Source organism: Centroberyx affinis, unplaced genomic scaffold (genome assembly GCF_046629955.1).
Source record: "Centroberyx affinis isolate AG114_WGS23_722 - 3 ecotype Tasmania unplaced genomic scaffold, CSIRO-AGI_Caff_v1 ptg003070l_1, whole genome shotgun sequence".
Classification (NCBI taxonomy): Eukaryota; Metazoa; Chordata; class Actinopteri; order Beryciformes; family Berycidae; genus Centroberyx; species Centroberyx affinis.
In genome coordinates, this window is record NW_027281155.1 from 219,537 (window position 1) to 247,220 (window position 27,684).

The 27,684-nt window shown below is 38.9% G+C and overlaps 2 protein-coding genes across 3 annotated transcripts; both read right to left on the minus strand.

Moving 5' to 3' along the window:
• Nucleotides 1-2,669: 2,669 nt before the first annotated feature.
• On the minus strand, nt 2,670-8,394 carry LOC139659343 (interferon-inducible GTPase 5-like). Its single transcript, XM_071537576.1, has 3 exons — nt 8,233-8,394; nt 6,218-6,781; nt 2,670-5,168 (listed from the first exon to the last, which is right to left on the minus strand). Exons 2-3 carry the CDS (start codon nt 6,774-6,776, stop codon nt 4,531-4,533), a joined length of 1,197 nt encoding a protein of 398 aa, XP_071393677.1. The 5' UTR covers nt 6,777-6,781; nt 8,233-8,394; the 3' UTR covers nt 2,670-4,530.
• Nucleotides 8,395-18,003: 9,609 nt separating this feature from the next.
• On the minus strand, nt 18,004-27,089 carry LOC139659345 (interferon-inducible GTPase 5-like). 2 transcript variants are annotated; one of them, XM_071537580.1, is made up of 3 exons: nt 26,733-27,089; nt 22,784-23,345; nt 18,004-19,497 (listed from the first exon to the last, which is right to left on the minus strand). In XM_071537580.1, exons 2-3 carry the CDS (start codon nt 23,337-23,339, stop codon nt 18,863-18,865), a joined length of 1,191 nt encoding a protein of 396 aa, XP_071393681.1. In that variant the 5' UTR covers nt 23,340-23,345; nt 26,733-27,089; the 3' UTR covers nt 18,004-18,862. The 2 variants fall into 2 exon arrangements, with proteins under 2 accessions (XP_071393681.1, XP_071393682.1); XM_071537581.1 differs by lacking the exon at nt 26,733-27,089 and having other exon boundaries at nt 22,784-23,348.
• Between the last annotated feature and the right edge of the window lie 595 nt (nt 27,090-27,684).

The window sequence follows — 27,684 nt, forward strand, 5'->3', positions numbered from 1 at the left end:
TCCCTGAGGATGTGTAGGCCTGTCTCTCTCTCTCAGATATTGCCATGAAATTGTTGTAAGAATGATGGAAAGCAGGTTCACCTCTTCAAATTATAAACGGGGCCATTCCCACGTCCCGGTATTAGGCAAAAGGCATGGATCTGTCCCTTCAGGCCATCAGTCCTTCATGAAATGTGCCAAGTCCGAAACTAAAGAGTTCCGACATCTCTATCTCTCCATCTCGCCACCCGGGAGCTCAAAGGATTACTCTCCCGTCCGCCACAGACCTTCACATTTTTTTCGCTCCACCTTTCGGCTACATAATCCTCTCTGAAGATATGGTCATTGACAAAGCCTTGCACCCGCTTCAGAGGCGGGTTGGGGCCAGTGGCTCCCAAAGTGGGAGCGGGGGAGTGTGTGTGTGTTTGTGTCTGTGTGTGTGTGTGTGTATGTGTTATATAGGACATTGAATGAAATAAGAATGAAATAGTTGTAGGCCTAGGCCAACATAAAAAGGTGCATTACCTCCAGTCTGTGATCATCATGATGTAATCATCATCACAACCACCAAATAAAAATAGAATAGCCTAAATAATAAATAAATACATCAAATACATTAATTAAAATCACTTACATTTTCAGAACAGCATTCATTTATGTTTTTTCTTTGTTGTTTAATAACCTTTATTTAACCAGGCAAGACAGTTAAGAACAAATTCTTATTTAGCTTACAATGACTGCCTGGCAAGAGGCATAATAATACTAATAATAATGATAATGATAATAATGATAATACTAATACTAATACTAATAATAATAATAATACTAATAATAATAACAATATTGATGATAAGATTATGTATAATAATAATAACAACAACAAAAACAACAACAAAAACAACAACAACAACAACAACAACAACAGGGAGGCAAAATAAAAGACCCTGTCCTCATATAGCCTCTCAGTTTGATATCACTTACAATAATTGATGCTATGAATTTATGTCAAAGTCAGTTTGACTTGCTCATTCAAACTATCATATCATAAAATTCCAACCAATAAAAAAAATTTTTTTGAACAGAGAAACGCAGTTTTATTTGGGAAAGATAGAGGGGCAGGCCTCTATCTTTCCCAAATAAAACTGCCTTTCTCTCCCTAACTGATATCCCATTGGTTTACACTGTTGAATGATTCCTCCCCGCCCCAACATTCTGTTTCAACAGGAAATACATCACATTAAGGAAGCAAGATGCTCTTATAATGTTGTTTCATTATGACTTTAAGACATAGGCCCTTTCCCAAACCACTCCCTACCCACTACCACTTCACCACAAGTGTCACTCCAATTCAAGTTACACTCACAGCTGTGGAGGGCACTTCTAATGAAGGTGGAGGGTAGAAATAAATTGGCAAAATGTGGGACGCTCTTGCTACTATTCTGGAAGAAGGAAGCAGCTGTCACCATGGCAACCAATAGACGCCCTGCACGCACGGACGGCTGTTTTGCTGCCTCAAATTTTACGAGAGGCAATGATAACTGCTTGTAACAGTCCCTGTAAACGCATAACATCCAAAACCATGAGAATGAGATATGAAAGTAAGTTGTAAAAGTCAATTCTGTGATTTTGTTTGAGGCCGCTGTAAAGTCAGCATGAGAAAAACAAAGGTGTGTGTGCATGATCAAAAATATTTGACAAAGTAGAAATTTACATTTGTATGGTGTTTCCTCCATTCTCCTGTTGCAGGTGCTTCCTGGTAGACCCACAATCCATTTTGCATCCTCACCTATAGTTTCTGAAACGTTGGTCTGAGACAGTGAATTATGACTGTTAGTGAACCTGAATTAACCTTGGCTTTTTGTTTCTTTTTTTCTTTTTTTGTGACAAACACGCAGGAATAAGTAAGTATAGGCCATGATATTGCTGAGTAAAGTGTTGCAAAGCTGGATTCTTTCATAAAATGTCCCTCTTCCCCAGAGAAATCAAGCAGCAGGAAATGATGTGGAGGAAGAAATGGATAAATCTGACAATAAAAAATAAAATCCATCTGTCTCTGCTGTGTGACCGATTGGTAAGCAGAGATGGTTTGTGTGTGTGTGTGTGTGTGTGTGTGTGTGTGTGTGTGTGTGTACTGTATACTGTATGTGCTTGAGAGTGCGGTCATCATTATATTTTTTGATCTACCAGTGATACTTGAAGTCATGATCATCTGGTTTTAGAGGGACTTCAGGTTAGAGGGGAATTAGGAAAAACTGCTTTTAGTTCTGAATGAAGTCCACCAAAAATGTGATGAAACGTTAGGAACAGCTCAGGTTTGATGATCTCATCCCATGCTCTCATTTTACAGCTATAATTATGTATACATGTGTTTTGTATACATATGTCTTGATTGTGGGTTTTTTTTTCACACTCTTGATTTCTGATGTCTTTTGTTTAATTACCAAAGTATATATTTTCAGTATTAGTTCTCAGACACACACACACACAAATATGTGTACATAGACTGCATGTGTGTACAGTATATGTACTGTATGTATGCATACTGTATGGGATAATAATATGGGTCAGGGTTGCAATAAAATGGTGATTTTAACATAGGTGATGTGTGTGAGTGTCAATATAGAAAGATAACATAATATAGCATATAATGATTGATTTATTCATTGACACATTTATTCATTGTCACAACCTATATTCAAGCAGGGAAATCACACTGGTTCCTATTTACAGGTCGGTTACTACATGTTTGATTTGATCAATTTGTAAATCAATCAAGGGGAGTTGATCATGTCTTGTGGAGCAAATATGAATGTAAGATTTTAATTTGAAGTTATTCTGATGGCTCTATAGTCTAAAGCCTCTTTAGAGTGTCTAAACTGAACAGTAAAACAAGCAGGGACTCATTCATCACCACTGCACTCAGCATATGAAATGATTTAGCATCTATTACACCTGTACAATAAGTTTGTATTTGGCACTGATGACTGGCCTTTTACTGCACTCTATCAAGCTATTGACTCCCCATCTAGTCTTACTGGTCTACAAACCAATTTTTTCTTACTGGACAATAAAGATTGAATTGAACTGAGTTTAATTGGAATAAAGTCTGGCTACTTTAAACAAGTTATGACCTGCAGATTTGAAGTGATGGATGAGGTTTGTAACAGACTTTGTCATGTAAGGAGACCAGGTAAAGTTTTGTAAATGAGTGTGAACCAGTTAATTTTGCAACAGGGAAGCAATCTGATTTTGTCAGACAGAATGAGTTACACATCCTGGACAAGTGTACAGTGTTCACTGAGTCTGCTGCCACTTTAAAATCTCAAAGTATTGTAACGATACCAGATAACAGCTAGGTGGCAGTGAAGGAAGTCATGACGCAAGAAATTCAATGTGTTTGCAAGTCTTTCTGACTCATCTCTGACATGAGAAATAGATGTGGGAACAAGTTTCATGTAGTGACAAAACAATTCCATGCTTTTCAGTTCAATTTAATACAGAATTTGTTGAAATCAACCAAAAACCATTGGTACAACAGATGCAGGTATTGGAAAAGATTTTATTGATTTGTTGTGTTTTACTGTGCTATGTTATGTGTTTTTTTTGGCTGGACCGCAACAGCGGGGCCAGCCCTACAAACGCGAATGTCTGTCACTGACTGACTGACTGAGTGACTGAGTGATCAAGTTACACCATTGGTCGGCCGTGGCACGTGGCACATCATAGCGTCACAGAGCCAGAAATTTCAGTTTCGTTTTCTCCGCCGTCTAGTTTCTCCGCTGAGATCAGGAGCCCATTTCTCCCACACAGTGAGCAGGCTGACCAATATCATGCATGTAAGCTGAAGCTAAAGTAGAATCTATACAATTATATCATATCACCGTTTATGTCGATGCATATGCGCGAGCTCAGTCCACCTGAAGCCCCTCTGTTCTGAGAGCGACACAAACAAGCATGGAGGTTTAATCATGCCAAGGGCTTATTGCCGACCTTCCCGAAGTTTCCCGGGGCCACAGTTCCGGCCAGTGCCACTAGCTGGGCACCGATTTGTTCCCGATGATCCGGCCGAGATTTCGGCCAGGGTCCCGACGACGATGCGCCCCCGGTGTCCGGCGAACAGCGTTTTCAGCACCGACGGGTAACAGAGCGCCTGGCGCTTGGATCGGGAGGATCAATGCGGGCCGTGGGCGCCGTGGAGACGACAGCGGTGGAGAGAGAGACGGGACGCGCTGGAAGGATCAGTATGGATGTATGGACTATTATTCTGTATTAGCAGTCTACAGCGGAGTTAGTTACACCATTGGTCGGCCGTGGCACGTGGCACACTCATACACGGTCCAGCCATATACTAGGTTGTGACCTAGTCTTGTTTCATATTGACCTGACATTGTGCAGACGAAAGTGTTTATTGAGAAGAGGAGCTAGATTAGAAATAATTTGTATAAAGTAATACAAAAATTACACTGCACCGACACAAAATTATTCTCAAGCTCTTTTGTGCTATGTTTTAACTGTGCTGCTGAATGTGATATTGTGATTCATGTGATGATATCACACTGAGGTGTTCAAACCCAGAGCCTTCATCAGGACCTTCTGTGCATCCTCAGCAAGCATGTTCAAGAAAGTTTTGAGAATGTTGTAGGTTGAGATACCAGAAGCTGTCATTGCTACAGGGATACCAAACATTGGAACTAATCTCGATCCTTCCTCTAGTGCCATTAATGCAAGTCCACCTGTAGACATGGACATTACCTTGATAATAAGCTCTTTGCTTATTTTTCCTGCAGCAAAGGGAGATGTCATGACGGCTCTTATATCATTCAATGGCACATGTGTGCTATCAGCAAGTTCCTGCAGTGACTTGATATCAAGACCAAGCCCAATCAGATACTTGCCGACGACAGAAGCCAGCATGGTTAAATCAACAGCAATAGAAAGGCCAGGAATGGGTGCAGCTGCTCCAAGTGCAGACATGAAAGCATAGTATTTAATATTGGCCTGGAAAGCCTCTTTTTTCTTCTTGATGATCTGCAGGCTGATATTGGGAATGGCGAACAGCAGAGCATTCTTCTTGTGCGCAGGAAGCTCTCTCTCCATGATCTCTTCTAAGAGTTGGAAATCATACCGGTGGAGATCAAAACTGGAGATCAGGAAGACCTCAGGAGACTCCACACCCAGTTTTTGAAGACCTGTGTCACAAAAGGAATGTGATTTGATCAGTTCAACTTCAGATGATCAAAATAAAATAAAACAAGTTTAACTTTGAAGAGCTGTTGTGATCACAACTGTTTGCTAACCACATGTACAACAGTTAACTATAAATCAGATAGTTGTGGTCTACTGTTCTGCAAAACAGTGTATTTTGTGGGAGAAGATTGTAGGATAAACAGACCGGTCAATTCTAAAAGTTGAAATTTTATTAAAATAAGTGCTGCTGGGTGGATAATATGTATGCTGAATTGAAAGTTAGGTCTTCAGTCATATTTTACGTGGCCACATTAAATTGCCAGATTTTCAATGGAGTTTGGCATGGTGTTCTCTCCATACAAGAAAATGGTACATTGGTTTTTACAATGGCATGAGGAAATTTTATTGTTTCACCAGATACACTGATTTCCGGATTCCCCTACATCATGTAAATATAATCATACCAGCTAAGGTGGTTAAAGAACAAGAAATTGTTCATGATTAATTGTAGGTTAAAATTAGGTATACATATTTATACACATTATTAATACTACCTGTATCATATTTCAAGGTAGGCCTATTATCTATGGACTACTGAATGTTGAATATCGAATAATTTTATACTATGAATATAAGATAAAAATGACAAACATTATACAGCTTTGTATTTTATTATTATTAAAAGCTGTTTACCTACTTTTGAAACAATGTGTATCTGTGTATGTAACCCAACTCATACCCCCCGTCCCTCCCCAACCCCCTGGAGGGTGAAGAGACTGTGAAGGCTAAAAAGCCTCATTCTCAAACTTTTCTTAGATTTTTTAATTTGGTATTTTGAATTTTTCGTTTGGAATGATGTTCTCTCCAATGAAATGTATCGGGGCTTGAGAGACATCACATGTGATTAAAGCTCTTTTAATCCTGAAGTGAATGCAAAAAACAGATTGGTCTTTAGTATTGTATAGAGATTGGTCTGTTGTCAACAGTGAAAATCCAGTAATTACAATAATTACACCTCATCAGATTAGAAATTATTATTAAAGATGCTAACCTTTAACACAGTCTTGTCTGATCAGTTCAAGAGTCTCCTCTTTGTTGAACTCCCTCTGACTTCTTTTCGCAGCACGTAAATTGTCGTCAATCTTTGAGCGAACAAAGTAGAACTTCTTCTTCATCTTCTGAATCTCCAGAGCAAGCTTCACATCATTTTCTCTGAAGCGATCAGCTGCGATGATGATGAAAAAATCAAACTTTTCAAATCCAACATGCTTCAGGTACTTGTCAGCTGGAAAATTGGTGGTGCCAATCCCAGGGAGATCCCACAAAGTAACATTTGGGTAGTTTGGATGGGGGTATGCTGTAACCTCCATGGTGGTTTCTACACAACCAGTAGGAGCAGCAGCTCTCTCATCCCTGTTGTCTACGCCTCTGAAGGCATTAACAAAGGTAGATTTACCAGAGCCTGACTCTCCTGTGATGGCAATGTTTAATGGAATATTATCCTGCTTTTCCAAATACTCTTGGACCTTTGCAGCAGCTGAGGCTGCATCATTGTTCTTCAGCGCTTCTGCAAACTGTTGATCTAGTTCATGATCATTTGGATTTTCCATGGCGACTGTTGAGAATTGGAGAAAAACAGATGTGAAAACCATTGCATTATATTATTTTGGGGAATAGTAGAATGTGTAAGCCAATTATCATCTAACATTATGCACATACAAAATTAGGAGACATTGCTGTATTTATTGTCAAATAATATAAAAAAAAATAAATAACATGATATAAGGCATACAATTTGATATATGATCAATTCTAGATAAACTGATAGTATCAATGTCAATACAACACATTATGGAAGAATTTTATAATTAACTTTTCACTCTTTTTTTGTTGTCGATTTGTGAATATGCACAGTCGGCATTGGCTAGTCTAGAGTCTACAGTAGAGTGTAATAGATTGCTCTGACCTGGTCACTTGATATAAATCAGTGGATTTGAATTAAGACCCTGTATATACTACACTGACATTAGAGGGACAGTTCTAACTCTTACTCAACCTTATCTACTCTATGCAGCCATAAGCACACTAAGCCCAAAGAAAGATTTTTAGATAGTGGTCACTGGTGTACTGTGATGCTGAAGGCAGAGATAATCAGTGATGTATTTTTTAAATAAAAATATGGGTAAACTGGATAAATAAATAAATACATTAATAAGCCCTCTCCAGTCACCCTCCCCTGGCCCCCGGAGAGGGCCCCACCCGACTCCCGGTCTCTCCCTGAGGCAGGGTCAAAGAGACTCAAGGTCACAGGAACCACTAAGCATTGCATGAATTATAAATATACATATACATATTAGTTTATATGTACTACTAACAAGGGAAAAAACATACATACATATACATATGTATTTTAATTGCTTTAGCTAACAAGATTATACATTGCATCAGTTCACATTGGAAACACACTCGGCAGTAATTACATATTGGATGGCATTAGACCAGTTTGTTAACGTTTCTGGGTTAGCCCAATGTATTTTAGTAGTGGATCTCTCTAGCAGCAAAATATCTATATCAAAAACTAATACAAAAAAAAAAAAAGGTGGGTAAACTTCCCCTCCAGTCGGTGATAATCAGGCACAAAAAACAGCAATGTAAACGAAAATGAAAATCAATTATATTTTCAGAAAAGCATTAATTTATGGCCTCTTTTCCCTTAAAATACCCTATCTTCATTTGGGTTACAGTACACCAATTTAATACTACTTACTATGATGTATATTATGAATTCAGTTGATAAAGATTGATATCAGCCTAAAAAGGAAGATAAAGTCTATTCCGTAAATAAGAAGGTAAACTCAGTTTAGGTGTGTGTCCACTGCATCACTGCAGATAATATTAAGAGGTTGTTGGAATCTCTATATCTTATTGATACAGTAAAAACCAAGAGTTTTACACTGAACAGAACTACAGTAATAAGCCCAGGAGAGAAAGTGAGCCCAGCTCTCCAGAGAAGACAGTCAGAGAGATAAAAAATCAACCTGTTGTTGACTATCAGCAGTTACTCACTCTGAAGTCTTCCTGATGTAGAAATGGATGAAACTGGAACAAAGATCTTGCCTTTTCAACAAGAACACTCTCCTGTATAACTTACACCATATAATGAATTACAATAAATGTTGGGCTGTTCATCTACAGGAAAAGCTTAAAGTCTGCTTCTATGCTCCAGCCTATTGCCTAAGCCACTGGGGCAATGTGAAATGGGTAGAAAAGTTTTGCAACTCATATTTATATTGGAATCAGAGCTCAGCCTTCTGGGCGTGCAGTTTCCTTACATGGGCTCTTATTGGCCCATGTAAGGAAATATGTCTCTTAATGGCCACAAGCTCGTCTTGAACTCTGACAAGACAAAATGTATGCTGTTTTCGAGGTCTCATGGGACTGATGCCAGTATAGGTATTCATACTCTGCAGGGTGCGCAAATTGAAATTGCTGATTCTTATAAATATTTGGGCATTTGGCTAGACAATAGGCTTTCATTTCAGACCCATGTGGAACACCTAACCAAAAAGCTGAGGGGAAAGATTGGATTCTTGTACAGAAACAACTCCTGTTTTTCTACTATCAGTAGACAGACCATTGTGCATCGACAATAATGTCTGTTCTTGACTATGGTGATGTCCTGTACATGCATGCCTCGCCTACTACCTTGAAGCCTCTTGATGCGGTATTTCATAGTGCTCTGCGTTTTATCACTGTATCTTACATGAAAAAGTGGGTTGGCCCTCCCTTACCATTCGAAGAGAGCAACATTGTCTTTTGTTTGTTTACAAAGCTTTGTCTGGCAAGCTTCCACTGTATTTGTCCTCGCTCTTGAGTTTCAGTGCTACAGGGTATCATACTCGCTCGCAGACACACATTAGATTAGACACACCACGTATGAACAGTGAGGCAGGAAAGACCGCTTTCAGTTTTTACGCTCCTGATAGATGGAATAGGCTGCAGGACTCTCTTAAACTGGACCAATTTGTTTCTATGGAAAATTTCAGGGCGCTTTTAGATGATGCATTATGTGGGGATTGCACGTGCTTCTCATAGTCTTGTTGATATTTGAACCTGTGAATTTCATGTGATTTTATATTGGGGTTTTTTTGTACTGTAATATTTGTAATGTGTTTTTTTTATCTTGTGCTGTAATCAGGGCATCCTTGAAAAAGAGAGCTTGCTCTCAATGGCCCTCCCTGTATAAATAAAGGTTTACATACACGATAAGGTTTGGTTTTCAGTTCACGCCAGTTCAATCTGAGTTTGGCAGAGAGAATGAGTTAAACATACTGGACAGGTTTTTCAACAGCCGAAACTGTACAGTGTACACAGAGTTCACCTCTGTTTTTAGGTGGGCGGTGTCAGGTAGCAGTGAAGGAAGTCACGCCATTTACAAGAAATTCAATGTGTCTGGAAGTCTTTCTGGGTTATCTCTGGCATGGAGAAGTGATGTGGGAACAAACTGAGTATCATGTAATGACAAAACAGTTCTATGCCTTTTGTTTCATATTAATACAGTTTACATAAATCGACCATAAAACTATCAGACACATTTGAACAGTCCTGCCCCTCCATCCTTCCCAAATAAAACTGCCTTTCTCTCCCTAACTGATATCCCATTGGTTTACACTGAATGATCCCTCCTCACGTTATGTCTCACCTGAATATCCTGTTTCACATTAAGGAAGCAAGATGCTCTTAGTGTGGTTTCATTATGACTTTAAGACATAGGCCCTTTCCCAAACTACTACCTACCCACTACCACTTCACCACCAAGTCAAGCAACCTTAGGGCCACAGTGATATTCTCCTTTTTTAGTTTTAAACGTCATCACAAATTCTGTGATTTTTTATTTTTTTTTATTTTTTATTTTTTTGCCACTGTAAAGTCAGCATGATGAAAACAAAGGTGTGTGCATGATCAGTTTGTATGGTGTTTCCTCCATTCTCCTGCTGCAGGTGCTTCCTGGTAGACCCACAATCCATTTTGTTAACCTTGGCTGTTGTTTCTTTTTTCATGACAAACAGGCCGGAATAAGTAAGTATAGGCCATGATATTGCTGAGTAAAGCTGACTAAAGCTCTGTGTTGCAAAGCTGGATTATTTCATAAAATATTCATCTTCCCCAGAGAAATCAATCTGCAGGAAATGATGTGGAGGAAGAAACTGATAAATCTGACAATAAAAAATAAAAAATCAATCTGTCTATGCTGTGTGACCGATTGGTAAGCAGAGATGGTTAGTGTGTGTGTCCATCTGTGTGTGTGTGTGTGTGTGTGTGTGTGTGTGTGTGTGTGTGTGTATGTGTACTGTATACTGTATGTGCTTGAGAGTGCGGCCATTATTATACTATTTTGATCTACCAGTGATACTTGAAGTCATGATCATCTGGTTGTAGAGGGACTTCGGGTTAGAGGAGAATTAGGAAAAACTACTTTTGGTTGTTTGTTTATTGTTTGTTTATTTATTTAAGAAGGGACAATGCACATTAATTAACATGAGTACTTAATACCGTCATACCACAGCAACTGGTGGAAAAGCTGAGGTCGCTGGATGTGGATACTGGCACCTGTAATTGGATCCTGGACTTCCTGACACAAAGGCAGCAGACAGTCAGAGTCGGCAGCCACACATCAGGTACCATCTCAGTGAGCACCCCAGGGCTGTGTCCTGAGCCCCCTGCTGTTCACCCTGCTGACCCTGTGGGAACATTCACATGTGGTTTTCCACATATGAAGAATTTAATCAGATGTGAAAAACCAACATGTAAAACGCATGTGTCCAAAAACCACATGTGGTTTAATATCACATGTGCACAACCACATGTTGAATCACATGTGCTTTTAAGATCACATGTGGGAACACTCACATGTGGTTTTCTGTAAGGGGAACTCAGTGTCCACTTTACAGTTTTTGCTTTTTAAAAACTTGTCCACTGTATTCAATTAATTCCCTTCTGCCAAACTCAGATTGAATTGGCCCGCTTTCTTTCCCTGTTGCAAAACTCACTGGTTCACACTCATTTACAAACCTTTACTTGATCTCCTTACATGACAAAGCCTGTTTCAAACCTCATCCACCAATTCAAATCTGCAGGTCACAACTTGTTGAAAGGACCCAGAATTTACAGCAGGAACATTTTCATCCCTTTTGATGTGTGTTTGTTATCATTGTGTCTAGTTGTTGTATCCGAGTTTGTGTCTTCTGTCCAAGTCATAGTTTTCTAGTTTGCTTTACCCACGAGGTCTTGTCTTCATGATCTGTCAAGATAGTAATTGTAGTGTGGTCATGCTTAGTCATTTTTGTTCACACACACACACACGCACGCATGCACGCGCACACACACACACACACACACACAGGCATGTTCAACTACACTAACTCTGTAGTTACTGAAATCAAAGTCAGCTTGTCTTTTGAAGGATACAGGATTGCAAGAACATACTCTATTGTATTTTAAACATCAAATGGCGTTACTTTTGAATAAGCCTACTTTAGAACTATTATAGACAGTTCTCATCATTGAAATCGATGGGTAGAAACATTGGCTAGTCACAAGACAAGAAACCACAATCGGCAAACAAAGAAACCAGCAATGTCCTGAATACACATCCTGAAACTCTGTGCTTGTTTTAGGAGGGACAAAAAAACAACTTTATATAAGCTACAGTGGCCCATATGAGGAAATTGCACACTCAGAAGGCTGAGCCCATGTTCCAGCATAAATATGAGTTTGCAAAACTTGGTAAAACTTTGTAGCTGAACAGCCCAACGTTTATTGTAATTCAGTATACTGTGTAAATTGTAAATCTACGGGAGAGATTAAACTTTCCAGGCCAAAATAAAATATACTGAACAAAAATATAAATGCAACACTTTTGTTTTTGTTCCCATTTGTCATGAGTTGAAATAAAAGATCTAAGACTTTTTCTATGCACACAAAAGGCTTATTTCTCCCAAATTTTGTTAACAAATTTGTTTTAATCCGTGTTAGTGAACACTTCTCCTTTGCCAAGATAATCCATCCACCTGACAGGTGTGGCATATCAAGATGCTGATTAAACAGCATGGTTATTGCACAGGTGTGCCTTGGGCTGGTCACAGTAAAAGGCCACTCTAAAATGTGCAGTTTTATCTTGAAAGAAGACATTTATTAGGCACTGAACTATGGATCTCACATGACTAGGGCTACAGATATGCATTTTTTGAAAACCAGTCAGTATCTGGTGTGACCACCGTTTGCCTCATGCAGTGCGACACATCTCCTTCGCATAGAGTCGATCAGGTTGTTGATTGTGGCCTGTGGAATGCTGGTCCACTCCGCTGGCATTCCGCTTTGATGCATTTCTTTGCTTGAGCTCTTTGATGTCACCTACTAGATAAATAAATACATTTGGCTCATAACCTATATAACAAGTTATTTCAGTGGCATCTCAATAAACTCCATAAAATATAGCACTTTATAATGACTGTATCGTTACATCTACTTTACAATAAGCACAATTTAAATAGAACAACGCAGTCAGGAGTTAACGTTTCTAAACGTTGCATAATCTGTTTTGTCATTGAACATACCTCTTTCTGCCCATGAAACAGAGCTGATGAAATGGCTGCAAAATTGCACCAACAAAAGCATTTTTTTTATTTTTTTTTTATTATTATATCCTCTTATAACATCAACCTGTTGGTTCAGATTGTATTGCATCTTTCTAATATTGAGCAGTTTGCCTTTTCACCACCGCAACCTTCCACCCGGAAAAACTACAGCTTGCGCTGTCAGCACTTCCTATGAGCACTTCACAATAAAAGCCCTGCTCCGTGGGTTTTGTTGTTTTGTTGTTGTTTCTCCCATAGTTGACATTGTAAACATAGAATTGACATTGTTATTGGGATATTTGAGGGTGAAAAAACCCCCAAATCTTTTGTCAGATTTCAGCCATCTTAATGGGAAGCAGGAGAATTTCAGAAAAATTGCATTTCAGCCCAACAAGTGCCGCCTGCCATCAGTAACCCCACTCCCATTAAAGTGTAGCTCAACAGCTTTCTAGAGAAGTTGACCCCATGTCTCTAACCCCTTATGTTGCTGCATAATAAGCCTTCAAATATGGCCCAGGGTCAGAGTTCAAAGAACAATATTGCAGTGCAGTAACCATGTTCTTCACATTGACATATGTTACTTTCAAGGCCTTTCCAAAAATGTCTTTAATTTTGTCCTACGGCAAAGTTAAATTTTCACCTCTGTCCGGCTCTAGGCTCTTTCAGGCGTAGTTTTAGCTATTCTTTTGAATGTTTCACTATCGTTTGGTAGCCACAGTCTTCATTGAGTGTGTTATGTTGTGCCAGGAGATCGAGTGAAAAACACCAAAGTAATGACTACGTATCATCAAAGGTGTCACCAAAATTCAGAAGGAGGTTTTAAAGTCAGCGTAGTGTCACTCACTTCAACCATACATACCCCCCACCCCACTCTTCCACCTGAGCACCTATGAAGTGTTAGCACACCTGTTGTAGGAACATCACCTTGTGAAGTTGAACTCATCAAATCACTTTCCTTTTGTGACACAGGTCTTCAAAAACAGGGTGTGGAGTCTCCTAAGGTCTTCCTGATCTCCAGTTTTCATCTCCACCTGTATGATTTCCAACTCTTAAAGGAAACCATGGAGCAAGAGCTTGCTGCACACAAGAGGAATGCTCTGCTGTTCGCCATTCCCACCATCAGCCTGGAGATCATCAACAAGAAAAAAGAGGCTTTCCAGGCCAAAATGAAATACCATGCATTTGTAGCAGCTATTCATGGGCTTTCTATTGCTGCTGATTCAGGCATGCTTGTTAATGTCGTGCTCTTGTTTTGAATTGATACTTTTAGTTTACACAATATCAGATCAAAGTAATGGTGGGTTTTTTGGGGGGGGGTTTAAACCCCAAGTGGTGGAGACTCACTTGAATTTCTGAAAATGTTCACATGAATATATAGATATAGATATACATATATATATATATATATATAGATATAGATATATATTTTTTATCGATTTTTATACCTTCCTCTGCCTAATTGTACACGTTTTTGATGCACACATGTCATTTGTGGAGTCAAATCCTCAATCTTCCATCTAATTGTTTAGTGGATTATAAGAGTGTTATTTTTCAAGGATCATGTTTCATCATTGTTTTGGTCATCAAGTGATTGGAGTGGTGACAGGCAGTTTCTCAAAGAAGAAATGGAACAAAATCACACTCATTTCTTAATGTTGTAAAATATGATCACATATGTATCTGTTGTATTTCTGGCTACATCTTGTAAATATGTAACTTGGTATGAAATTTTGTTCCCACCTAGATGTACTCTAAGTCACAAATATGGCAGGAAGAAGGCACTGGTATTGATCAATGCATGGGCATCAATGGTAAAATCACATTCATTGGTGCAGTTGAAATTGTATATACTGCAGCACATTGTAAAACAGCAGGAGATTTTTTTTTTGTGACAGCAGTGTGCATTGATTGCTGCAATAGGATTTCTCTGTATATTTGCACTCACACACATCACCTATGTTTTACATTTTATTGTAACCCTGACCATATTATCATCCCACTATTTCAATTTTCTTGCATTCATCATACTGTACATACAGTACATGCAGTACACATATTGTGTGTGTGTGTGTGTGTGTGTGTGTGTGTGTGTGTGTGTATAAGAACTAATACTGAAAATATACTTTAGTAATCAAACAAAAGACATCAGAAATCAAGAATATGAGGAAAAAAACACAATCAAGACATTACAAAACACACAAGTGTTATTGTATACATAATTATAGCTGTAAAATGAGAGCATGCGGGATGAGAGCATCAAACCTGAGCTGTTCCTAACGTTTCATCACATTTTTGGTGAACGTCATTCAGAACCAGGGACTGCAGATGAAAACTAGCCTGTACGGCTAAATCTGGCACTTTTACATGATGTACTTAAAGGCTGAGCTGAAGTTGATGAAGAGGAGTCTGGCACAGGCATCCTGGTTTTCCAGATGGGACAGGGTGAGGTGGAGGGTGGTGGATATTGCATCCCCTGTGGACCGGTTGGTTCTGTATGCAAACTGTAGGGGGTCCAGCTTTGTGGGGAGGCGGGCCTTAATATGTTGCATGACCAGTCGCTCGAAACACTTCATCGCTATCGGAGTGAGAGCCACAGGTCGGAAGTCGTTCATGCAGGCTGGGCTGGGTTTCTTGGGCACGGGTATGACGGTGGCGCTCTTGAGACAGGTGGGCACGTACTGCTTGGCTGAGGGAGATGTTAAAGATATACGAAGACATCCTTCAGCTGTTCTGCGCAGTCCTTGAGAACGCCTCCAGGTATGTTGTCTGGACCAGCAACCCTTGTTGCAAAATTCACGTGATGGTAGAACTTCGGTAAGACAGACTTGAGACTTGCCTGGTTGAAATCTCCAGCAACAATGAAGAAAGCGTCGGGGTGGGCCGTCTATTGCTCGCTGATGGCATAGCCTCCTTCATGGTGGCGCTTGGGGGTACATAGACTGCCGTTATAACAATCGTCATCAATTCCCGTGGCAAATAGAAGGGTCGGCATTTCACAGTCATGAAGTCAACATGCGGTGAACAGAGCATGTACAAATTTCAGTTCACATGTGAATAAAGTCAATCACATGTGAAAATGTCAAATTCACATGTGACTTTATGACATAGACTTCATTTTCACATGTGAAAATGTTTTTTGACATGTGAATACAGACAATCACATGTGAAAATGTTTTTTGACATGTGAATACAGACAATCACATGTGAAAATGTTGAATTCACATGTGACTTTGACACATATTGCACACGTGTAAATTTCAGGTCACACGAATAAAGCATATCACATGTGAAAGTGCAGGTTTCACATATGAAAGTGCAGTTTTCACATGTGAAATGGAAGATTTGATTGACTTTTCCCTTCCACTTTAAAATGCAGTGAAGGAACTCATCCCATTTACAAGCAACTCAATATGTTTGAACAACCTCCTGCCATATTTCTGGCTTGGAGAAGTAGATGTAGGTGCCATGTAATGAAAAACAATTCAGTGCTTTTTATTTCATTGTAATATACAATTTTTAAAGTCAACTAAAAGCCATCTTTTCAACCAGAATAAGATATTTGAAAAAAAATTATTTGACCTGATATTGTGCAGACCAACGTATTTATTCAAAAGAAGAGCAGCTATCATTTGTATACAGAATATAAAGAGAAATCCTACTGCAGCAATCAGTGCACACTGCTGTGACAAAAAAAAAATGTTTCATGCTCTTTTAAAATGTACTATATAATTTCAGCTGCACCACCTTTTCCAGGAGAGAAAAAGGTTTCTCTTTTTGGACTTGGAGCTGCTGATTCTCACCCCAATCACTTCACACTCGGCAGCAAATGGTTTTACTGAATGCTGGAGATCACAGCCTGAAGAAGACAAAAGGACAACATCATACGCAAAAAGCAAGGATAGTGCCAGCAAACTGGATACCCTCCGAACCCTGGCTGTGCCTTGATAACAAAATAAATCTAGGTGGGAACAAAAATTCATACCATCTTAGCTGTTAACAAGATGTGGTCAAATATTTTAGATGATTAAAAAATAAAATAGATGATTAAAAAAGCATATGGTGTTTGATAAAAAAAAAAAAGACAAGAAAATGTCAATACAAAACAAAAGCAAAATTGCAGAAATAACACGGACAGATATTTGATATTTGACATACTTTACAAAATTAAGAAATTAATGTGTTTTTGTTGCATTTTTTCTTTGAAGAATTGCATATCACCACTCCGCCACTTGATGGCCCCAGTGATATGTACCATGATCCTTAAAAACAACACTTCTTATAATCCAGTCAACAATTAGATGGAAGATTGAGGAGTTGGCTCCAAAAAATAATGTGTGTGCATCAAAAACATGAGTACAAACAGTCAGAGAAGGGAAAAAACAAAAACAATAACAAATACATATATCAGAATGTTTTCATATTTTAAATTCTTGCTTTAAACTTGAGACGTGAGACACTTTTGGGATGAACCAGATAGATAAGTGAAGATTTTCAGAAATTCAAGTGCTTTTTGTTTTACATATTACATGTCATCTATAGTCTCCACCACTTGGGGTTTAAAAAAAATTACACCATTACTTTGACTTATATATAGTACTAATTCAAAGGTAGAGCAGCTGAGTATCATTTGTCAGTAGAATGTAAATAGAATCAATGTGCGCCACTGTCACTTTTTTTTTTCTTTTTTTTTTTTCTTCAATATTTGCAATACAGCCCATAAATTATAGTGTAATCTGTAATTATGGGGTACTAATAACCCCTTAATACCCCTTAATTCCTGGGCTTCTTGTTATACAGCATTGTACCTGTAATTATTTTATTAGTACCCCATAATTACAAACTAGTTACACTGTAATTAGCAAGCTGTAATCTAAAGCGTTACTGAAAATTCTAAGATCAAATCCTGTTCCCATAGTGTTTTTAAGTTTTCTAGACTTTGAGGATTAATATTGCATATATCATAATTTATATCAGAGACTAGACCTGTAAGGTCAGGACTCAAAACTAGCAATCTATCAATATCATTTGATGGTGGTAAGTTTGAAAATGTGGGAAATTAGTTTTGGGTAATGTGACTTATTTGCAAATAGTGGTAAAAATGAGAATAAGGTTGGTTAGAAGCTTGAGATCAAAAAAGCTGAATATTTTTCTGAAAACAGTGTTCAATGCCACTCTCATGCTACTTGTGAAATACTGGATCTGAAAGGGATGGTGCAAAGGCATTATGAGAATATATGTGGGCATAAATGGAAGGTGCGTGTAAACCAAATGGTTTCTGAACTAAGACCAGATTTTCAAAGTGTCTCTGTCAAGCTATTGACTTCTTATCTAGTGTTATCTTTATGAGCCTATGCTAATTTCTATGTATTTTACTGTGTTATGTGTTTTTCCTTTTCTTACAATAAAGACATTAAAGATTGAATTGAATTGGATTGAAATACTTTTAACAAGATGTGACCAGCAGATTTGAAGTGGTGGATGAGGTTTGTGGTAATATAAGGGAGTTTTGTAAATGAGTGTGAACCAGTGAATTTTGCAACAAGGCAGAAATCTGAGTTTGTCAGAGAGAATGAATTACACATCCTGGACAAGTGTACAGTGAACACTGAGTCTACTGCCACATTAAAATCTCAAAGTATTGTAATGATACTAGATAACAGCTAGGTGGCAGTGAAGGACGTCATGATATTTACAAGAAATTCAGTGTGTTTGCAAGTCTTTCTGACTTATCTCTGACATGGAGAAATATGGGAACAAGTTTAATGTAGTGACAAAACAAATCTTTTTACTTCAATTTAATGTACATTTTATTGAAATCAAACAAAAGCCATTGTTACAACAGATGAAGGCACTGGGAAAGATTTTAACTATCATATTTACCTGATATTGTGCAGACCAAAGTCTTTGTTGAAAAGAGCAGCTATATTAGAAATCATTTGTATACATAACGTAATGAAAAATCACACTGCACCATCACAAAAATGATTCTCAAGCTCTTTTGCATTGTGCTATGTTTTAACTGTGCTGCTGAATGTGATATTGTGATTCATGTGATGATATCACACTGAGGTGTTCAAACCCAGAGCCTTCATCAGGACCTTCTGTGCATCCTCAGCAAGCATGTTCAAGCAATCATGGAGTACCTTGTAGACTGAGGCATAGGAAGCTGACATTGCTGCAATGATACCAAGCAGTGGAATGAATCTCAACCCTTCTTCTGCTGCCATTAATGCAGTTGCTACTGCAGACATGGATATTACCTTAAGAATAACATCTTTACGTATTTCAGCAGCAAGGGGAGAAGTCATGACTGCTTGTAGATCACTCAAAGGCACATGTGTGCTATCAGCAAGTTTCTGCAGTGACTCGCTATCAAGACCAAACCCAATCTTATACTGTTTGGTGAAAACAACCAGCATGCCTAAATCAGCAACAATAGAAAGGCCAGGAATGGGTACAGCTGCTACAAGTGCAGAATTGAGAGCTTGGTATTTAATTTTGGCCTGGAAAGCCTCTTTTTTCTTGTTGATGATCTCCAGGTTGATGGTGGGAATGGCGAACAGCAGAGCATTCCTCTTGTGTGCAGGAAGCTCTCTCTCCATGATCTCCTCTAAGAGTTGGAAGTCATACAGGTGGAGATCAAAACTGGAGATCAGGAAGACCTTAGGAGACTCCACACCCTGTTTTTGAAGACCTGTGTCACAAAAAGAATGTGATATGATGAGTTCAATATCAGATGATGAAATTAAAACAGTTATGGTTTTTAAGTTCTTTTTTTCCAAGTTTAACTTTGAAGAGCTGTTGTGATCACAACTGTTTGCTAACCACAGTAAATCAGATTGTTGTCGTCCACTGTTCTGCAAAACAGTGTCTTTTGTGGGAGAGGACTGTGGGGATAACAGACCAATCAATTCTAAAAGTAGAAATTTTATTTAAAAACTGGAAAAGGCTAAATTTTCTGAAGAAAATTTAAAGTGTGCTTGCCATCCAAGCAACAGTCACTTTGAACTGGTCTTTGCTAGAGTACTGATAAATTGCGGGTAGGGTTTCGCCAGTGGTCGCTAGGGTGTTTCTAGGTAATTGCTAGGGTTTTGCTAGGTGGTTGCTAGGGTGTCACCAGTGGTTGCTAGGGTGCTAAGGAACAAAGAGAATCCAAGGAAAAAAGAATTGTGTTTCCACGATTTAAGGCCTTTGCACACCAAGTCCGTATTTTTCGTATGCGCTTTTTTAATCCGTCATCCGATAAAAATCGTTACGCACAGACACCTTGCACACTGAGTCCGATGCGTTTTATTATTCTATTCGTGCGAAAATTCGCAATGCGAGACAAAATGGAGTCGTCAAGCAGTGATGATTTTGTGGTCCTCTCACTTCTTGAAAGTAGAAAAAGAAAAGGAAAATATTGGGTCCATCCGATCCTGAGAAGGCGTCAAGAGCAAGGAGAGTTTCACCTGCTGATAAAGGAGCTGCGGAATTATCCCGATCGTTTCCAGGTCTATTTCAGGATGTCAGTGGTCCAGTTTGATACACTGCTAGCAATACTGGAACCACACATTAAAAAGAAGACCACCAATTTCCGCGATCCAATTGATCCTGAACAGCGGCTGGCAGTATGTCACACACACTACATGATTTGGCAATCCAAATTGTGCCATCGGAAAAGTGCGCATCAGCCTTTCAACTGGATCCGCAGATATTCAGGGCGCAGCCTCAAAACGCTGCAACATAGACAAGATCATGGTCAACAGTTGTCCTGTGATCAGTCTGTTTATCACACTTTTCTGCCAGAGCTGATAGTATCAGTGTTTCGAGGCTGTGCCGGAGATCCCAGTAGATCCAGTCGTGCGTAATGGCTGAGCTGCCTCATTGCCTAGTTCGTGCATGCACAGTGTTAACACCTTCTTGACATTGCTTTAAATTGTTCCATCAATGTATTAAGCTTGTTGCAAACATACACACACCAGAGTTTGTATAGTTTTGTATTTTTCATTAGTTTTTATTTTTATTTTCAATTCAGTTTAGTTTCAGTTAGTTTCCAGAGTGGGTTTGCTTGTTTCAGTTTAGTTTTTATTGTTTAAAATGTTTTAGTTTTAGTTTAGTTTTTATTAGTTTCAGTATTAGTTTTAGTTTTTTAATTATAATTTAGGGGGATATTTGTCAGGGGCAAGATTTAAGAAGTTCAGAATAGATAGGCTATTACAATACAAAGACAACACTTTGTGAAGGCAGTTAACTCACAGTCACGTAGACATCCCAGTCTCAATAAACATGTGCACCAATGCCTCCTCATGCTTGTTGTGTTGACAAATTTGACCAAATTGACAGAGTAAAAAGAAAGACATTTTCTGTAGCCTATATTTTTGTTTTAATTTAGCCTAGTTTTGTAAGAACACAATATCGTTTCAGTTAGTTTTCGTTTTTTTCTAGCTTTTATTTTTATTTCAGTTAACTAAAATGTTTTTCACACCTAGTTTTAGTTTTTAGTTTTAGTTAACTATAATAATGTTGACACACACACACCCACATGTTTGTTCGTTTATCAATTCATTTGCTAGAACAATCTTTGTATGATTTTAGATATCTCAGCACTGGGGACTCATTTACCACCATCGCCAGCAGTTTCAGGTTGGGCATCAGCACCGTGGGGAAGATTGTGAGGGAGACCTGTGACCAAATCTGGCTGCATCTCAAAGAAAAATACATGCCAGCTCCAACAGAGGAGATCTGGAAGTACACGGCAAGGAAGTTCAATGAGAAATGGAACTTCCCTAATTGCCTTGGAGCTCTGGATGGGAAGCATGTCAGAACTGAGGCCACTGCAAACACAGGTTCCCTTTTTTTTTAAATTATAAAGGCACCTTTTCCACTGTCCTCCTTGCCTTAGTGGATGCGGATTACCATTTCCTTGCCATAGATGTGGGGAGCTATGGTGGGAATAGCTTCTTGCCTACGGCAAGCACACTAATAAGAAGTATGCAAGGTAATAACAGTGTGCTTTGCCTACGGCGAGCACACTAAAAAGTGCTGCTGGGTGGATAATATGTATGCTGAATTGAAAGTTATCTCCGAACAATTCAGAAAAGGTATTCAGTCATATTTGAAGAGGCCACATTAAATTGCCAGATGTTGAATGGTGTTCTCTCCATACAAGAGAATGGCACATTTGTTCTACGACGGAATACGCTAATCTTATTGTTTCATCAGATACACTGATTTCCAGATTCCCTCTGTAGTGTAAATATAATCATACCAGATACAAGGTGGATAAAGATCAGGAAATTGTTAATGAAATACAGTGTTCTCTTGTATGGAGAGAACTCTATTCAAAAACCTGTCAATTTAATGCTACCTTGCTTATTGGCAAATGTACAAACCTTGTAGAACATAACTTGAAGGAGCAATAAGTATTATAAGTAGTATATAAGTAAGAGTTTTACTGCCCTATAGCACAAAATGACCATAACACCAGATGTTCCAAAACTTATATACATTATTAAAACTCACTGTATCCTGTTTCAAGGTTGTATACCTATTATGGACTATCGAATGTTGAATAATTTTGTTAAAATGACTATAAAATAAAAATGACAAAAATTATACAGCTTTGTATTTTATTATTAAAACTGTATACCTACTGTTGAAACATACTGTGTATCTGTGGGAGGTTGATGCAGTTGCTGATCAATAGTGACACAGCTATTAATGCTGAGTGATGGAGGTGTTAGCTAGGGAGTGGCATACCAAGAGACTGAAGGCTAAAAAGCCTTGTTCTCAAACTGACATGATGTTCTCTCCAATGTAAAAGACAATAGAATGTATCTGGGCTTGAGAGACATTACATGTGATTAAAGCTTTTGTATGCTGAAGATGGATTGTTCTTTAATATTGTATAAAGATTGGTCTGTTTTCAACATTGAATATCCAGTAATTACAATAATTACACTCTCATCAGATTAGAAGTTATTATAAAAGATGCTAACCTTGAACACAGTCTTTCCTGATCCATTCAAGAGTCTTCTCTGCGTTGAACTCCCTCTGACTTCTTTCCTCATCACGTAAATTGTGGTCAATCTTTGAGCGAACAAAGTAGAACTTCTTCCCCATCTTCTGAATCTCCTGAGCAAGCTTCACATCATTTTCTCTGAAGCGATCAGCTGAGATGATGATGAAAAAATCAAACTTTTCAAATCCAACATGCTCCAGGTACTTGCTAGCAGGAAAATTGGTGCTGCCAATCCCAGGGAGATCCCACAAAGTAACATTTGGGTAGTTTGGATGGGGGTATGCTGTAACCTCCATGGTGGTTTCTACACAACCAGTAGGAGCAGCTCTCTCATCCTTGTTGTCTACGCCTCTGAAGGCATTAACAAAGGTAGATTTACCAGAGCCCGACTCTCCTGTGATGGCAATGTTTAATGGAATATTATCCAGCTTTTCCAAATATTCTTGGACCTTTGCAACAGCTGAGGCTGCATCATTGTTCTTCAGTGCTTCTGTAATTTCTTCAATTGGTTCCTGATCATATGGATTTTCCATGGCGACCTTTAAAAATCGGAGAAAAACGTGAAAACCATTGCATTATATTATTTTGGGGAATAGCAGAATGTATAAGCACACTATCATCATCATGCACATACAAATTAGGATAGCTTGCAACATCCTGACATCACTGCATTTATTTTCCAAAAATAAGATGTTACAGCCCGGGAAAAGAAATTGTATTTTTTTTATTTTTTTTTAACTTGTGGGAATGAGATCTATCTATCTCAGTAATAAAGTACTGGGTGGCCACGACTAACGTGTAGGAACAGAATCCTAATACGTGGCCAGAAGTTATTAAGGTGTGGGAACGAGATCATTATGTCATGGCCACTACTTAGTAACCCATGGGAACGAGATCATTATGTTTGGGACTGAGAAGTAGCCGCTGTGCTACAAGTCTGCATATGGTGATGGCCCACTGAATGCGAATTGCCTGCCGACCAATTCTGCCTCCATACATTTTCTACGGGACGCGAGTAATTTGCTGCACTGAGCATGCTGGGATTGCTTGCGGCGCGGACCAAATTGAGCTCAAGTTAACTTTATGCAAATGAATGGAGTGTTCATGTCTCGAGAGCCAATCACTTTCCAGTATGCAGCACTGGTGCCTTGTCTACACAACCAGGAAATGTCAGTGTGAAACTCATGAATATTGTTAAACTGATTGGTGATTAAATTAATTGGTGTTTATGTCCAAGCCAGGTGAAACGGGTGTGCATGCAATAAACATGGACATAAATAACACCAGTCATCATCATGGACCAGAAAAATCTGTCTCGTTCTCTGCTTACTAATAGCGCCACAGCAGCAATTGTATCGTTATGCACAGCCATTACACACAGCTATACTGTATATAGTATGATTAATTCCACATGAGTAGGTCTAATTTATGATCCGATGTGCATTTTAACCAGTATTTCGTTGTATTGGGCTGGCGATTTTAAATTTAAATTTCTCATACTCTGGAAATGCTATGGTTTCATCCTTCCATGACCTTATCCAAATATTTGGGTTTAAAAGGCCCATTCTAGAAATGAGGATTGTATATAGCCTACATTGTTTGCAGTTTTCTCCCTGCAACATACCCCCAACTTACACCAGTACAATGGGCTACAGGGCGTTGATAGACGGGTGTGAAAGTCTCTCCCACTCCTTCTCCTAATTTTTCCATTGACCAAGTCAGTGCCATCAAAACTCCATTTAATGTAATTTCACACATATACCTTTACAATAGTGTGATGTGGCGCACAGAGCTCCTGGACATGATATAGTCTATGTCTGACTGGACAGCCTGTCTGTGGATAAACTGAAAGATTCATTGCGCAGTATGGCACTTCTGTATTTCTATGGAATATCCAAACATGAATATTAACAGCTACTCGTCAAAAACACTTTTTTCAGACAAAGCATGCCAAGGAAGCATGTGTGTCCTTGGCAGAGTGGAACACTAAGCAGAGAACGAGTCTGATTTTTCTGGCCCATGACGATGATTGGTGTTTATGTCCAAACCAGGTTAAACAGGTGTGTTGATACCCAGTTATGGCTAATTGTGGGAGTGGGCATTAGGCTTGTGCACGTTCGTGTGTATCTTTCTATTTCATTATATTTTATATTTTTATATTATATTTTAGATGATAACTTATGAAGTCATGCATTTTGGTATTTGGTAGTTTTTAGTTTTATTAATTCTACTTCTACTTCGTCCCTACAACAAAATAGTTGTTTTGTGGTAAAGTACTGCAGGCATAGTGTCATTTGCAGGCTGTCGGGGACAAACAGCAACTCCAGAATTCAGTACCGCTGCCATGTCGACTCAAGTTCCAGTATTCAGTATACAGGTTACGTACATACTGAAACTCGAGAACCCGAATTTCAGTATGTATGTAACCTGTATACTGAATACTGGAACGATTCGACATGGAAGTAGTATCGAGCGCTCAAGATGCTGCTTATGTCGGACAGCTTGCTAGTGATTTGAAAGTGAAACTAGAAAGCCTGAATGAATGGCTCGCTACTTCTTTGCCGAAGAGCGGGTTTGAAAGTGCCATGTCTTTGTTTGTTAAGGTACATGGCGAGGTTCTATGGTTTAATGAGCTTTGATGGAAACTTGAAGTGGGAGGAACCAGTACGTACCACTACAGACTCGGTATGTTTTGAGCTTGAGAATGATTCGTTCGTTCTTTTTTGACCAGCACTAACTAGTAAGTCAAAGGTACCTTCTGGGTTTGGGGTTTGACAGTGGCGGAAATTGCCTGCTGATGAATTTAGCTCTGGCAAGGTACATTTGCAGTGGTGGAAAGTAACTAAGTACATTAACTCAAGTACTGTACTTGATCATCTTTATTATATAACTATAAAATACCATTGTTATAGATTAGACTACCCAAAAGTAGGAAGAGGGAAGAGGGGTAGTAGAAAAGTGGCAGCCATTTTTAAGATATCCATATGAAAACAACTAGGACAAGCCACACAAAAATGAGATTTTATACTTTATTGCAAATACTTTCACACAATATGATCCACCCACTCAACAGATAAGGGTTCAAGGAATCCAGAAAGCTTGTCAGATTGGCAAAATTCGATTTGTAAAGCTTGCCCGGTCCCACTCAAATTGTCTGTACTATCAAAATCCTAGGTTTTTAACGCAGAGACCCGGGACTGACACCCCACGCAGTGTTGTGTCAGTCCCAACAGGGCTAAATTCTGGTCAGCTTGTGATTGTTTACACCTGCTTTGTGTGCTATATAACTGTGTGTGTTCAAGACCATTCTTGTTCATCACGTCAGACAATGCCCGCCGAGATCCTGCGAGGTTTTGTCCGCCTCTCTTTGTGTGAGAGAGAGATCATCTGCCTGTTATTCTCTAGTTTAGTATAGGTGTTGTTTGTTTACCTTCTTGCTGTGGTATGTTTGCTACAAGCGCTAATCCTTAGTTAGTTCTGCCCTGTTGGCAGTAGTTTTGGTTGTATTCAATTGGTTGAGTCAATATAGAGACTTAAACTACATCTACAACTGCCCAGGAGAGAAAGTGACCCCAGCTCTCCAGAAGAGACAGTCAGAAAGATAACAGGCACAGATCCTGTACAGACCCATGACACATGTGTTCAATTCAATTCAATGCACTGAACCATTGCGACACGGTTATTGGTTAAATAATTCCACTAACGTAACTTAAATACCACAGGTAATAACATTACCTAACGTAAAAATTTATAGGGCAATGGAAGACATGGATGTATGTAAATTAACGGCAGAGAGCGGGGCTCACTGTGTGTGGGAGCAATGCTCGGCTAGTGCAACACGTTTATCGATTAAATGACCTATTCCAAGTTTATCGGTTAAATGACCTATTCCACCAACATCACATACCACAGGTAATGTTACCTACCGTTAAGGTTTGCAGGACAGCAGATGTCTGTAAATTGACGATGAAGAGTGTGGCTCTGTGTGAGATCCAATATGGCACTCAGTATGGGACTTAATTTAGCTCATAGGTGAGAGGCAATCTCTTAGCCCTCTAGAGGCCATCTCACAAAACGACATTTCACTAAGTGTTACCTGACTGACTGACTGATGACCGAAGTCTTCTTGATGTAGAAATGGATGAAACCGGGACAAAGATCTTGCCTTTTCAGAGATAACACTCTCCCGTAGATTTATGACCTACTCCATATGCTGAATTACAATAAAGGTTGGGCTGTTCAGCTACAGGAAAAGCGTAAAGTCTGCTTCTGCACTCCAGCCTGTTGTCTAAGCCACTGAGGCAATGAGAAATGGGTAGAAAGGTTTTGCAAACTCATATTTATACTGGAATCAGAGCTCAGCCTTCTGGGCGTGTAATTTCCTTATATGGGCCATGATAAGGTTTGTTTTGCCCTACCCAACCTACAAAACAAAAACTGAGAGATTCAGCACTTATTATTATTATTATTATTATAGCACATATTCAGGTCATTGCTAGTTTCTTCTTTGCCTGTTGTGGTTTCTTGTGACTGGATTTCACCAGTGCTTCTATCCATCAATTTCAGTGATGAGAATTTAGGAAAATTTTGAGCGACTCAGCATTTCTAAAATAGTTCTAAAGTATGCTTATTCAAATGTAATGTCTTAGATTTGATGTTTAAAATGCAATAAGGTGTGTTCTTGCAATCCTGTATGACATGACCCATAATCAATACATTGATATGATTTGTAATAGGCTCGTCAGGTAAGAAAAAAACAGACCAAGTAAAGTTTTGTAAATGAGTGTGAACCAGTGAATTTTGCAACAGGAATGCAAAGTGTTCAGGCCAGCTCAATCTGAGTTTGGCAGAGAGAATGAGTTAAACATACTGGACAGG